Source organism: Peromyscus eremicus, chromosome 20, assembly GCF_949786415.1.
Source record: "Peromyscus eremicus chromosome 20, PerEre_H2_v1, whole genome shotgun sequence".
Lineage (NCBI taxonomy): Eukaryota > Metazoa > Chordata > Mammalia > Rodentia > Cricetidae > Peromyscus > Peromyscus eremicus.
This window is the reverse complement of record NC_081436.1, coordinates 19,712,396-19,725,921: the sequence shown is the minus strand read 5'-3', so window position 1 is coordinate 19,725,921 and position 13,526 is coordinate 19,712,396. Positions and strand designations below refer to the sequence as shown.

Sequence of the window (13,526 nt, the reverse complement as noted above, 5' to 3'; positions counted from 1 at the left end):
GCATCGAGGCCAAGCGGCAACCCCGCTAGGGACGCCCAACCCTAGAGAACTTTGTCCCAGGGTACTGAGGGACCCAGGACAAATTCTCACAGAAGCTGGCCCTTGGGATGCCTGCCATACCCATCGGCCTTATGGGTGATTCTTCTTCTTGTCTCCCTTCTGTTTCCTCCAAGACAACAGGGGGACCACACAGGGTACCTGCAGGGGCAGTGTGGCAGTCGCAGTACCTACTTACCAATGCACGTCCGACCATCCGCATGCAGGGCGTACTTCTGGTGGCAACCACACGTGGGGCCTGTGTCTGTGTCCTCGCAGCTGTGCTGACAGCCTCCATTTCCATAGTTACAGGTTACTAGTTAGTCCCAAAGTGTACACACGTGTGTATAAACAGAACAACAGAAACGGTTAGTTACCGGAACTGGTTATTTTTTTTGCGGGGGGGGGGGGGGTGCGGCGTCGCGCAGGGGGAGCAAGAGCCCGAGGTGGCCAGGGAACAACTGAAGGCAGCAGACTTGCATCTCTGTCAAGGAGCCCCTCCAGGGTGCCAGATAGAAATGCTAGTCTCTAGAGGTGGGCCCAAGAGTGGACTCTGAGCTCCCCATAACTAATGCATGAAGAGAGTGGAAGGTGGGGGGGGGGGGAAGGGAGAGGCTAGACACACATGCAAGACACTTTAGCCCCATCAGTCCCATTGGGACCCGTGCCTGTTTACACCAAGACGTACAGGGCCAGTTGTGGGGGAGACGGCAGCCATGGTTCAAAGAACCGTTTGTTTTCTGTTCTCGCACAGCTTTATCCACTGCCTGTGTCTTGGCACAGGTGGAGGGGTGTTCCCCTGGACGCCACTCTCTGTGGGTCCTTGTTGTGAGCTCCCCCCCGCTCTGCTCCCTCACGGCACTGACCGTGGAGCTCAGCTATCTATCCCCAGTAGACAGAACTTCAGCAAGTTCAGGTCGTCTGGGGTGTATGCTAAGAACAGCCTCCATCGTGTGGCTGCTGATGCCTATGGCTGGAGGATCTAGGGTCCTTCCGGTCCAGACGCTCCACAGAAGCAGCAGCAAGCTGCATCCACGGGCAAGGGACCGAGCAAGAAGGGGCCAGCCTGCAGTAGGAAACTGATGTTCAAGTTTATTTACATGAAGCTGGTCCACTGTCACTGTAGGGGGGAGGGAGACGGGCAAAAGAGGATGAGGATCTGAGTCAGCTCTCCCGCAGGGGCCCTTGGAGACTCCACTTTATCACACAACGAGCTGCTGGCCAACCTAGCTGTCGCCTGAATGCCCGGACAGCATGTCTTCATGGAGACCTTGACTGGTTTTCCATAGTCTATCTACACACAGTATTTACTTATCAAAGTCAGTCTGAGGCCAGACCTGGTTAGAGGAGCACCGAATTCCAGATCTGAGAGCTTGAACTAATCATGCCCTAAGTAAGCAGATCCATTCAGACAGCTGGCAAGGGAGGGAAATCAGTGGAGATGAGTATAGGAGGAGAATGGCTGGACAGGGGTGGGCATCTCTCTGGCATCTCACACAGTCTGCAGCAGCCAGGGCTTCTAAGCAGTGTCCTCCTCTTGACTCAACTGCCAGGGCAGTCAGATGGCCCACAGGCTCTCTTCCCTGAAGCCTGTCCTTTGCCTACTCAGGGATGGTGGTGATAGGCAGCAAGCTGGTGTTCCCCAGTCTAGTGTTCCTTCTTGGGGACAAAAGCCCAGGGCTCAGGAGCAGGGCCTGCATAGGTCCCAGGGGATGGGTCAATCCCCAACTGGACATTTTCTTTTCTTATTATGGAGAATCCTCTTCAGAGTGGGCACAGGGGCATCTTGGAAAGAGGCAATGAGAATGTTACAGTTCCTCCCACGCTCTGCATGCTGGACTCTGGGGAGGCCAAGATGGATAAAGGAATATCCTCATTCCTGGAAAGGGCCCTAGACTCTGATGGGATGAGGGATGGGGGTACAGAGCCATGCAGTCTCTCCCCACCAGTCTAGAGATTGCTGGGCTAGCCTGGGCTCCTGACCAACTCTACGGTCCAAGGTTCCTAAATACAAGTGAGCTTGGGGTCCATGTAGGTCTGCCCTGTCCTTTACACAGATCCTCACCTTCTACTTTGTTTGAGGCAGGGGTCTCTTATTGTTTGCCACTGTGTACACCAGGCTAGCTGACCTGTGAGTTTCCAGGTATTCTCCTGCCTCCACCTCCCATCTCACTACAGAAACACTGGGAACACACACACACACACACACACACACACACACACACACACACACGTGTCTAGGTTTACATGGGATCAGGGGATTCGGCCTGCCAAGCCATCTTTAACCATGCCTAGCAAAACACACAGAAAGAACCAAAGCCAGACCTCCTGAGTGCCACCTTCCAGGGAGGCTCTAGGGTTTCCCAACTCCTTGGCCTAGGATATAGAATTAGGCTTCCTATACCTTGTCATGGAGGGTAGGGCTATGGATTTATGGACCAGCAAATGTCCCTAGGCTGCGCTTAGCCCTTTCCTGACCCCGTGGTGACTAGGGGAGGGGTCTTAGCTTTCTGTAGACTCTGGCTTGTCCCATGTCCTTCCAGCCAAGTCTGATACCCAGAGGAGTTTTGTGGGTAAACTTTCCTGTGGCACTTGTCCCAGGTGGGTTATAGTGGTAAATTGGCCCAGTGAGGTCACTGGAAGCCCACTTGCTAGTGTCTGCATGGAGCAAGTCTTTGGAGACCATGCTTGCCTGTCACCCGTGCCTGGCTCCTGTCCTTGCCCGGCACGAGGACTGGGAGAATTATAGTTATTCCCATCTGCTCTGAAAGTGGCCAGGTAGCAAGTGTTTTCTCTGAAGTTGGAAGAATCCATCTGTGGGGCCAGGCTAGGGCCTAGGCTATCTCTGTCCTGCCTTGGTGACAACTGGCATGCATGTCTTCGCTGTCCCATGGAAAAGACCTGGCAGTAATGAGAAAGACTGGCCCACATCCTGACCACGACCAGATGTTGTAGCATGTTATCCTTGAATATAGCAGCAACTGTCATCTTTATCTGAACATATGTATGCAATTCTGCCCCAGATGTGGTCAGAGGTGGTGATAGAATACAGAGAATGTGGAAGGCTGACGGATGAGGTGGGAGATCCTGTCTGCAGCTGTGGGGAAGGCATCATCCACGCTGGCACGAGACTTTCTGGTGGTGTGGTTGCTTCGAGGTCATTCATGCTTCATAAATAAGCCCAGTAAACTCATTGGCTCCCCAAGTTGGACTGGGGTGAAATCATACCTATGTCTGTCACTATCTAGGGTGAGTAGGCACTTGTTCCCATCTCCCTAGGAAAAGTTCACAAAACACTCTGATGAAGAAGGTGCCTCCACTTTGGGAGTCAGGTAGATAGCCTCGAGGGTTGGAGCATGAGTCCCTGGGGGCAGAGACAACAGCAGGTACTCATGGGTCCCCAGGGTCTTGGCAACTGTTCAGGGAAGATGAGCTGAGAGAGTCACAGTGGTTGGGGATGGTGGTCCAGCTGTCTTCTGTCCAGAATGGAGGAATAGAGGAAAGCTGAGGCCTTTATGGTGGAGTTGGTCAAGAACCACAGAAGCTCAGGCAGGCGGGAGCACATTCTCCAAGAGTCAGAAGCAGGCTCCTCCGGCATGACATGTTTCTGCAACATCACCGTGTGAGACTGATGAAGCTGTGCTCGGGCTGAGTTGGAAGAACTCTCAGTTCTCGGCAGACCCAGAAGGAATAAAATTCATCCTGGGTGTCTCCACGACCAGTGAGCAGAGCCTGCAGCCCATTGCCTTCTCACAAAGCGGTTGGCAGGGTGTGTTGGGTTTGATGCTCTGGAAACCTTTGAATGTCTTAAGCTCTGTTTCCTTTCCCAGTTCCATTCCTCCTCATGACCTGGATGCCCACGATGAGAGGTTGGACAAGGGATGGGTGTGATGTCGTACGACTTTAATCCTAGCACTTTGGGAGGCAGAGGCAGATAGATCTCTGCGATTCCAAGGCCAGCCTGGTCTACAGAGAAAGTTCCAGGACACAGCCAAACCTTTTTCCCATACCCCAAATAAAAAGAGGCTGTACTATGTTGAGTCCTGGGGCAGATATCTCCAGGCAAGCAAGCAGGCCTTGAAATGGTACCTCTGGACTCTGTCTTCTTCAGACCAGACATGGGGCTCATGGTTTGTCATCAGTCCTACGGAGGTCACTAAGTTCTGTTTATTTTATTTTATTTTATTTTATTTTATTTTAGACAGGCTCTTATTGTAGCACAGGCTGGCCTCAAACTGTCTACATAGCTGAGGTTGACTTTGAACTCCTCCTCCTGTCTCAACCTCCCAAATGCTATAATTTCAGGTGTGGACCACCACACCTGGTCTATGCAGTGCTGGGGATGGAACCCAGGGCTCTGGGCCAGGCAAGTGCTCTTTTTTTTTTTTTTTTCCCGAGACAGGGTTTCTCTGTATAGTTTTGGGCCTTTCCTGGATCTCCCTCTGTAGTCCAAGCTGGCCTAGAACTCACAGAGATCCACCTGCCTCTGCCTCTCAAGTGCTGGGATTAAAGGTTTGCGCCACCACTGCCCGGCTATGGCGAGTGCTCTTTTACCTGAACTATATCCTCACCCTGAGTTCCGACTTTTGAACCTGGGAAAATGTCATCACTGGGTTCACCCCATCCCATCCACCCTCTCCTTCCCGTCCACTCTCCCTTGGTTCTTCACACTCTTCTGTCACCTAGGGCCTCTCGGGCTGACAGAGAAAGCGGGGCTTTTAGACCTCAGAGCTGTAACCCTCCATCCCCTCAGGAGAGTTTGAGTTCAGGGCTCTACAGATGGTCCAAGCCGGTGCCTGGGGCTGTGTTGACGGTGTCATACCAGGTATAGACAATCCCAAGCTGGGAGGTCAGGACCCATCCCTCCAGCTTCCCCAATTCCCTCAGCAGACTCTGTCCTCCCTGCCCCCCACCCCACCCCAGGGTGCTGAGATCCCTCCCTCACCCAGCACCCTGGGCAGACCCGCCACAAAGCATGGCAGGAGACTCATGGGGGGGTCTGACCCATTTGCCTCCATCTACCTACGTGTGCAGTCCTTCTGGTTTGGGGCAAGGTCAAAGCCCGGCCTGCAGTCACAGGCGACCCCACCTTTGGGCGTCTCCCGGCAGATGTGGGCACAGCCATGGTCTTTGTTCATGCAGTTCATACCCTCTGGGAAGAGAGACAGACAAGACAGAGGTTGGAGACCAGTGGGAGGAGACGAGAGGAGGAAACCTCGGGCTGTGGAGAGATGACTAGTGGAGCGTCCCAATCCAGTGGTGGGTGTGTTCAGTCAGCTACTACAGGCACCCTTTCCATGTACACGCGCATGTGTGTGCACACACACATTCAGCCACAGGTGCATTCTGCCACAGTGCCACAGGGCCCTGAAGGTACAGTCTAAATGACAGAGGCACAGCTCCCGCCTGACAGCAGATTGGAGAGTTAGCTGTGTAGCACTGCCCTCCGTCCGGGCTGTCTGGATTCTCTCCTTAGCCACCAATGGCTCCAGGATACCTTCGTATCCACTCAGTAAACTCTATCTCCTGCCCTGTTTTCCTGGAGTGGCTTGAACCTCCTTCTGATGACCCTAGTTGATGTTTATCTTCTTGGGGATTCGTGAGGAGTTCCCAGAATTTATGAGGTCAGGAGTCAAGTGAGAGGTTGTAGGTCACAAGTCCATCAGGAGGCCGGGGCAGATCAAAGGCCAGAGAACCACTGTGTGCTGCACACTAGCTCTGGGACCTGATGTCACCCCCGTCTGAAAGAGCATGACAAGTGAAGCTGTCTGGGAGAGGGGAAGACACCCCTGTGGCGGTGACCTCTCTTCCTCAGGGGCCACACTGGATCTCTAGGGAAAGAGTGTAACTGTGACCCTGTGTGCTGTACATGGGCCCTCAGTAACACAGGACATGTTTAAAAGGCTAAGTCTCTGGTAGTTTTAATATAGACCAAAAATATCTTGGGCTGGTTGTATGACTCAGTGGACTTCGGCTAGCATGCGGGCAGCCATGGGTTCCTCCCCAGCTCATAAAAAAAGAAAAAAGGAAGAAATGGCAGTCTAAAGCTAATTCACAGGTAGAAATGAATGACGGCTTTGCCCAGCACCAGGCTTCACCTGATCATGCTCTTTTTTCCCCGACCCTTCAGTTTTTTCATTAATTCAAAGCAAGCTGCCATACCAATGCAGAGCATCACCAGCTGAGCCATGGGCAGACAGTCAAGGTGCCCAATGCATCGAAGGAAGCGCCCACCACGCCCTCTCCTCTCCTCAATTTCCAACAGCACCTGAGCCCGAGAGCGGTGACAGAGTTATGATAATAGTCCAATAGTCACCAGGAGGGAGCTAACCTGTGGCCACAGCCTATTTCTGTACAAACACCTCAGCTGGTTACCAGTAACCAGGGTTGCCACTATGAGCCCACCTGGCACCCTGGCATGTAGCTTCATTCACGGAGTCCCTGTGAAGAAAGTCAAGCAGACGTGGAAATGAGTCTGGCTTCCTCATAAGCTGTGTGCCTTGGAGAGACCACTCCCCCCCGCCAAGACAGGGTTTCTCTGTGTAGCTTTGTGCCTTTCCTGGAACTCACTTGGTAGCCCAGGCTGGCCTTGAACTCACAGAGATCCACCTGGCTCTGCCTCCCGAGTGCTGGGATTAAAGGCGCGCGCCACCACTGCCCGGCGGAGACCACTCTTTTAACTTCTCCGAGCCTCACCTGTAAACATGCACAAGACCCTCAGCCTTGAGGATTAGGTGGAAACATTCCCTGAAGCCACAGCCAGGAAGACGCCAGGTGCTTGGCATGCATTCAACAGGCCGAGTACCTCTCTGGACCCTGGCTCCTGATGGCAGGGCCGGTTCCTGCAGATCTGAGGGAGGAAACTCCCCCATGGGTGCTGGCTGGTAGAGCACTCTTCAGAGGTGGCTTCAGGATAGGAGCTTCCTTGGCCATCCGAACACAGTTTCCTGGGACACCCTGCCTGTCTAGAGTCTGACTGCCAAGCAGCCCCCTGGACTCAGAATGGGAACTGTCAGTGGGCAGCCCAGAGCCGAGGCCATGCTTTACTCCCTACTTAATGTGGCCACTTCTGTGGCTCTCTAGTGTTTCAGCTGTGATCCGACCTTTGGTCCCCTGTCCCCTGTACATTCTCCCAAGGTCCACAATCCCAAACTGTCTGCTGTATCCCCTGACTTCTTCCTGGTTCCTTCCTCTTGTCTTCCATAAATGACTTCCTAAGACCATCTCTAATTCTATCAATTCCATAAACCCCCCTGATCCCCAGGCTATCCTCCAGGCCACACTGATTTCCCAGAGCTGCCTCATATTGCCTCAGATCAATGCCCTAAAGTACCTGCTTTTTCTTCCTAGGCATGGAAGAGCCCATATGCCCTGTTTAGCTCAGCTTGTGTGAGGCAAAGAAAAGGAGATTGAATTTCCATTTCTAGTCAAAGAATTGCAACTTCTGAGAAGCCCTGTACATCATTAGACAGCCAGGAATTCATCCCTGTAGAGCTGATGCAGCCCTGAACCCTGGACCAAAGATTCCCAAGCTTTAGAAACTGCTACACCTTCTCCTCTGAGGACCTGTTATCACCAAGTCTTTAGAGTATCCAGACTTCAGTCATGATCCAAGGGCTCATATAACCTGGAGAGGCTCTGGGGGAGTGGTCCAGCACCACTATGACTATAACAGCCGACGGTCAGCAGTGGGGCCACAGGAAGGGGACAGGGAACGCCGGAGCTGGTCTCAAGGGTGCATCCAGAAGATTCCTAAACTTTCTCTTAGTCTGCTTCACAACTCTGTGTGTGTGTTTGTGTTTGTGTGTGTGTGTGTGTGTGTGTGTGTGTGTGTGTGTGTGTGAAAGGCCTCTGTCCCCGTTGTAACCTTGAGGCAGAGCCAAGGCTCCCGAGCATAGCCTCCCATCTCAGGCTCCCATACCAAGCCCTCTGTAGGTACGCTGCAGCCTTGGTTCCTCTCTGTCAGGATCCAGAGATACCTGCTTCCCACGAAGGGTAGGGACAGGCTGAGGGCATTAGTGCAGCTGAACTCAGGTCCTCTTTATGTTCCTAACAGTTATAAGCTTTGTTGTATTTACACATAACAGCTTAAAATGTACCACATGCAAACATAATGATCTTCATCAAAAACTGTATTTTTAAAACAAGGAGAACATGGGCTTGAGAGGCATGCCCTTGCAGTAGACATGCAAGGCACTAGGCATCGGCTACTCCTGTCTCATGAGTGTGACTTGGACTGTAGATTGGAAGCTTTTCCCCAGCCTCTGTGGCCTCTGCCAGGCTGCTCTGGCAGCTTCCGGCTGCAGACTGCTTCCTCCACCAACCTGTGTACCTCTCAAACACAGGCCTCAGTCACTCATGCTGAGCCCGTGCATACTCAGCCCCAGGCCCAGGGCCCAGCTGGGGTGGCACAGCATAGCTTCTGTGCCTCAGGACTGCGAGCCTTGCTTCTCTGCCCTCCCGCAGACCTCTGCCTGGACCACATCTGCTCCTGAGAGGGCGGCAAACCACACGCTTTCTAGCACACCTCCCTAGGTGTAGGTATGGGAGCCACATGTGCCAAGTTCAGAGAAAGCTTGCTTGTTTCCCTCTACAGAGGAGCTGAAAGAATTTCAGTCATTCCCGGAAGTCCCGGTTTTCTCATGCCTGGTGCCCGCCAGCCCAGGCTGCCCGCCAGGTCGAAGCTAATCTGATCAGATCCATCCAAATCCAATTACGCTCTGCAAACTTGGGCTGAGTGTCTCCTCCGTGCTGGACCAGGCCGGGCGCAATGGGGAGACAAGGCCCTTAGCTGCCACATCGATCACCAGGTCCGCAACACGACTGCCACATGCTATGTGACTGTGGGCAGCTTACCTCACTTCTGAGGCCCACCTCCACCTGTTGGGCAGAATTAGACAGCCATGGGTCCTGCTTCCAAGGTGAGACAAGTGACGACCAAGCTGTGCTTGGACCTCAACCCAGGCAGGAGGGAGCCATGGAAGGTTCCAGAGGGGTGACGTACATGTGCCAGGGGGATCTCTGCCTGCTTTAGAGGGATAAGGTTTCAAGCCAGGAACAAGGGGAAAGCTGTCACAGTACCTTGAGAGGAATGAGGAAGCAGTTGGGAGGGCAGAGGCTTATTTGGGACATCTTTTATAGCCTCCTCCTAGAGTTTTCCGGAAGATGGGACATGCAGACGGAAGCCCTCACCATATTCCATTTGCTCTTGACAGGACTGAGAAGCAGGTATGCCTGCTTTACAAACCACTCGTGGAAGCCGGTCAGCATGGGGGAAGATGTGTCTGGCCACACCTGGCCCGGTGCCTCTTTCCATGGCCTTCCCTGGATCCTTTGACAGGCACCTACCATGGTGCTTTCCTACCAGGCTTTCCTCCCATAGGCCAGCTGTCGGTCTAGGAGATGGTCCCACGTGTGTGGAGATATGACAGCCACATTAGTGTGGATGTCACCTTCCCCCAACACAGGTCTGGCATCCTCGCCCAAGTCAGAGTTGGAATGTGTGCCTCCGGGGGTCACTGCTATGACAACTTCAACAATATCACTCTCTGAGTCCTTGTCCTTCAAACTCAGAAGAGAACAATGGCCCTGCTCCACCCCACCCCCACCCCCTTCCAAGGCTGGGACCTTAGGGGGTTTCCATAGTCTAGAACTGCCCCAGCCTATCAGGGAAAAACAAACCTGGCTTATGTCCTTGGAAGAACCCCTGAGAAGCCACATGAAGGGAGGGGCAGACTGAGCTGGGGAAGAGAGTATGATAATGAGGATCCCTGGGGTAACTGCCGGGGGTCAAATTTTGTGCCAACCTATAAATATGTCATCCTGTCAGTTCTCCAGGCCAACCTTAGAGGGATGCAAGCTGGGGTACCACATGCCCTTTGGAGACAGACACACTGAGGCACGCACTGGCCGGAGTACCACATGCCCTTTGGAGACAGGCGCACGGAGGCACGCACAGGCCGGGGTACCACATGCCCTTCAGAGACAGGCGCACGGAGGCACGCACAGGCTGATAACTTGACTAGGGTGAAGGGCTGGACCACAGGACAACACAGAAGCCAAAAGAGATGGTATCGCCGCTCTGGGCTGTCCAGCTCTCTCTGGATGACGACAGCCAGAGCCACTTATTCCCCACGGGCACTTTGCACAAACAACCCGGGAGCTGAGTGCTGAGAATGTCACAGCTCCAGTAACAGGGACGCGGTGGCTCGTGAGAGGTGGGGGCCCTTGCCCCAGGTCCCCAGTGTCCACTATAATGCTCACTTCCCATCCCATCAGCCCGGTCCCTGACTGGCAGTGTTGGTCCCTTAAGAGAACCCCTGCCCCCCGCCTTCCTTCTTGCCTCCCCTCTATCTCATCTGGAACATACAGGGGACAGAGATGCTCCCTCGGGGCCTCTCAGGGTCTTGGGTCCCAGCTGGGTATGTGACTGAGCACAGAGGCCGGTTCACTGTCCCTTCTGCCCGGGAAGCACCCTGTTCCTCCTGCGGGGCTCAGTGCAGCCCCCCCCCCCCCAAGCCTCAAAAAAGGACAGCCCCTGGGCTCTTTGAGATACTGACCTGCCCCCTCAGTGGCCACTGCCTGCTGAGACTATGACTGTCTGTCTCTGGGCTGGATGAGACAGGGCTTAGTTTTTAGACAGTTCAGGACACACACACCCCCTTGCCCCCCGGTGTGCCCTGGCCTGTCCCATCTCCTGGATGCTGGGAAAGCTGCCTCCAAGAAACAGGGCACTCTTCACAGACAGTTAGGAGGACAGATCTGAGGTGTTTGCAGACAGGTGTATGCCGAGTTACCGAGGAGGATCTGTGTGGCAGAGGCGGGTGATGTGACCCCATGCCTCACTGCAGCCTCCTCTAGTGTGCTCTTACGACTTGCTCAGTGCCTCACCTGTGAACAGAAGGCCTTGAAGCTCCCTTTTTAAAAGAGTGCTGAAGGACATGGAAAGTGGCACTCTGGGGCAGCCTCCCTGTCAGCCCTTCTGAGAGGTAGGGCCACCCTTCCTTCCTCCTCACCTCTTGAAGTTCTTAGGCCAGTCACTAGGTGTCACCACACCCGAGCTGAAGCCTCTCCGGGGACCTAGAGGCGGCTTTGGAGGTCTGGCTGTGAGATGGACTAAGACCCAAGACTGGGCTGGCCTCCGGCCCACTGGGCCACGAGTCACTCACTCTCTCCAGCAAACAGCCACATGGCATAGCCAGCTAGACTGGATTTCAGATAAATGGTAAGTACTTCCTAATTGTATGTCCCAAATGTGGCACAGGTCATGTTTACATGTAAAACAGTACCCCATCTGTTTTAACTCATCGACCTTATCCCTTCCCGCAGGATCCCTAAAGGGAGTCACATGGTGGACAGGCTGTCTCATGCCATGCTTAGCTGGCCCCAGACATGATGCAGAAAGATCCCAGGCCTCTAGCTGTGGATGGCCTTCTCAGGGTAGCTTTGGTCTTACCAGATCCTGGGAGGATACCTGGAATGCCTCTCTGTGTCCCAAGGATACTCCCACCATTTAGTCTGATCTAAAAGTGGTGCTTAGTAAGTACAGGCGTTCGTGCATGCGCAGTGCCATGCAGAGGTGGCGTGGGATCGGGAGAGCGGGATGGGGAAGGGTGAAGGGTGGGATAAGAGTCCGGAAGTGTCTCCTGGAGAAGCCAGCTTACATAAGAAAGGCTGGACAAATGAGGCCGAGGGACTCTTGTATTTCTGACAGATGAACTATGGGGGCAAACCCTTTGGGAGGGATCTGGTGGGGTTGGAAGATCAGCTGACCTGATGGCCACAGTGTCGGTGTGAGTCCTGGCTGAACCAGAGACCCATGGGGAAGTAAGTGCTGGGTGTCCCTGGGTGGCCTCTCTAGGCTGTGCTCTGTTCAAGGAACAGGAAAGCACTTTATAAATCAAAGCCACGCAGCCCAGACATCTGAGAAGGTTCTCCAGGGAGCAATGGTCAGAACAGACAGGAGCTCCAGACAGAGGGAGCAGTGTGAGGAGACAGGGCCACGGGGTGGCAGGATTTTTGCAGGGGTGGATTTGTGGCAAGGACGGGCCATGGAGATCCGAGTTAGAATGCTGTGGGGAGCTGGGGGAAGGTCAAATGGGGAAGGACATGGTCACGGGCTGGATGTGTGAAGGCTCAGGGAGAGCTGGGAGCAGCTGCACTAACCTGGCCAGAGGTCAGCAGCTGGCAGCTCTGACCTGGGTAGAGGGCAGGATGCATGGCAAGGCTGGCTGGGGTTCTCTGTGTTTCAGGGGCCTAGGCTGCACAGTACCCGTCTGCCTGTTTGTTAGGTATATGGTCAAGCTGCCAGACCTGAGTTCAGAGCCAGTCTCTGCTAATGGCCAGAACCTACATCCCACCAATGGGATAGCAGTACCACATGGATGACACTCAGGAGCCATCAAAATCCAGGCCCAGTGCCAGGCCCAGTCATCCTCAGCTGGGAAGCTTTCTGGCTGTATATGATGCATGTGCTGGTGACCCAGTGCTGCAGAGCCCAGGGATGGACACTTCCTGAGGGACACAGCTTGTGCACACAATCTCGTTCTCATGAACAATTCTGACACATGCTTCACTTTCACTGCGAGAAACCAAGGCTCGAGGACTGATCCCTGAGAAGGGGCCTCGGGCCAGGTGGGTGGACCGTCTCTCGTCCTGTTCCCTCTGGGCTGCGGCTCACCTTCTGCCCTTCACCATCCATTCCTGAAAGCCCCCAAGGGCCGACAGACAGCTTTGTGGAAAGATCCCCCGCCAGCCTTGAGAAGTCGGCCCTGTGGTGCCCTTGGCGCCGGCTTGAGGCCGGGCCAGGAGAAGTACGTGAAGCTGGCTTACCAGCCAGAGGAGTTGTTTATGGGGTGGGAGGCTCATAAAAAATAATGGGATGGATTTATTGTCCCCGCCTTGAGGGCCATTCCAGACCGCACAGGGCCAGGCCAGGCCTCTTCCAGTAGCACCATAAATCTCCACGCTAAGTGCCAGGGATGTCCGTCCTCCCGCCCACCTGGTCTACAGCAGACAAGGAGTTCGAGGAGCCTGCAACCCTACGTGGCCTGTCCCAGCCCCCCATAGTCAGTGATGGAAGGCCTTCAAAGGGGGCAGGGACGACCCTGGCCCTGCAGGAGCTACGGTGGGGCCCCTGGAGCGCAGGCCTGGCTTGCTTCCCAAGATGTGAGAATCCTATCCGGGGAACTACTGACAGCCGCCCAACAGCCATGCACACTCACGGGATGCTAAGCCATGACTTGGCTGGGGACTTTCATGAGGGACAGGGGGCTCTGTCTGTGGGCTTGCTCATTGGGATTTGGAAGTGAGAAAGAAAGAGTTGGCTATGGTGTCAGAAATCTAGCCTACCCCATCTTTAAGTCCTCCCCACTCTGACACACACACACACACACGCACACGCACACGCACACGCACACGCACACGCACACGCACACGCACACGCGCACACACACAGTACTGCACAGGAAGAGAAGCCATTTCCCACCCAG

The 13,526-nt window shown here is 54.3% G+C and overlaps 1 protein-coding gene across 3 annotated transcripts in view; it reads right to left on the bottom strand.

The window, feature by feature from the left end:
• Scube1 (signal peptide, CUB domain and EGF like domain containing 1) overlaps positions 1–13,526 on the bottom strand; it is a 123,224-nt gene that overhangs the window by 49,469 nt on the left and 60,229 nt on the right. For 2 of the 3 annotated variants that reach the window (XM_059247358.1, XM_059247359.1), the window contains exons 5-6: positions 5,063–5,188; positions 236–352 (exon numbers count right to left, since the gene is read on the bottom strand). The exons of the other annotated variant lie outside the window; for it this stretch is intronic. In XM_059247358.1, coding sequence (XP_059103341.1) covers positions 236–352; positions 5,063–5,188 — 243 coding nt within the window. The remainder of the gene's footprint in view (positions 1–235; positions 353–5,062; positions 5,189–13,526) is intronic. 3 annotated transcript variants of the gene reach the window in all.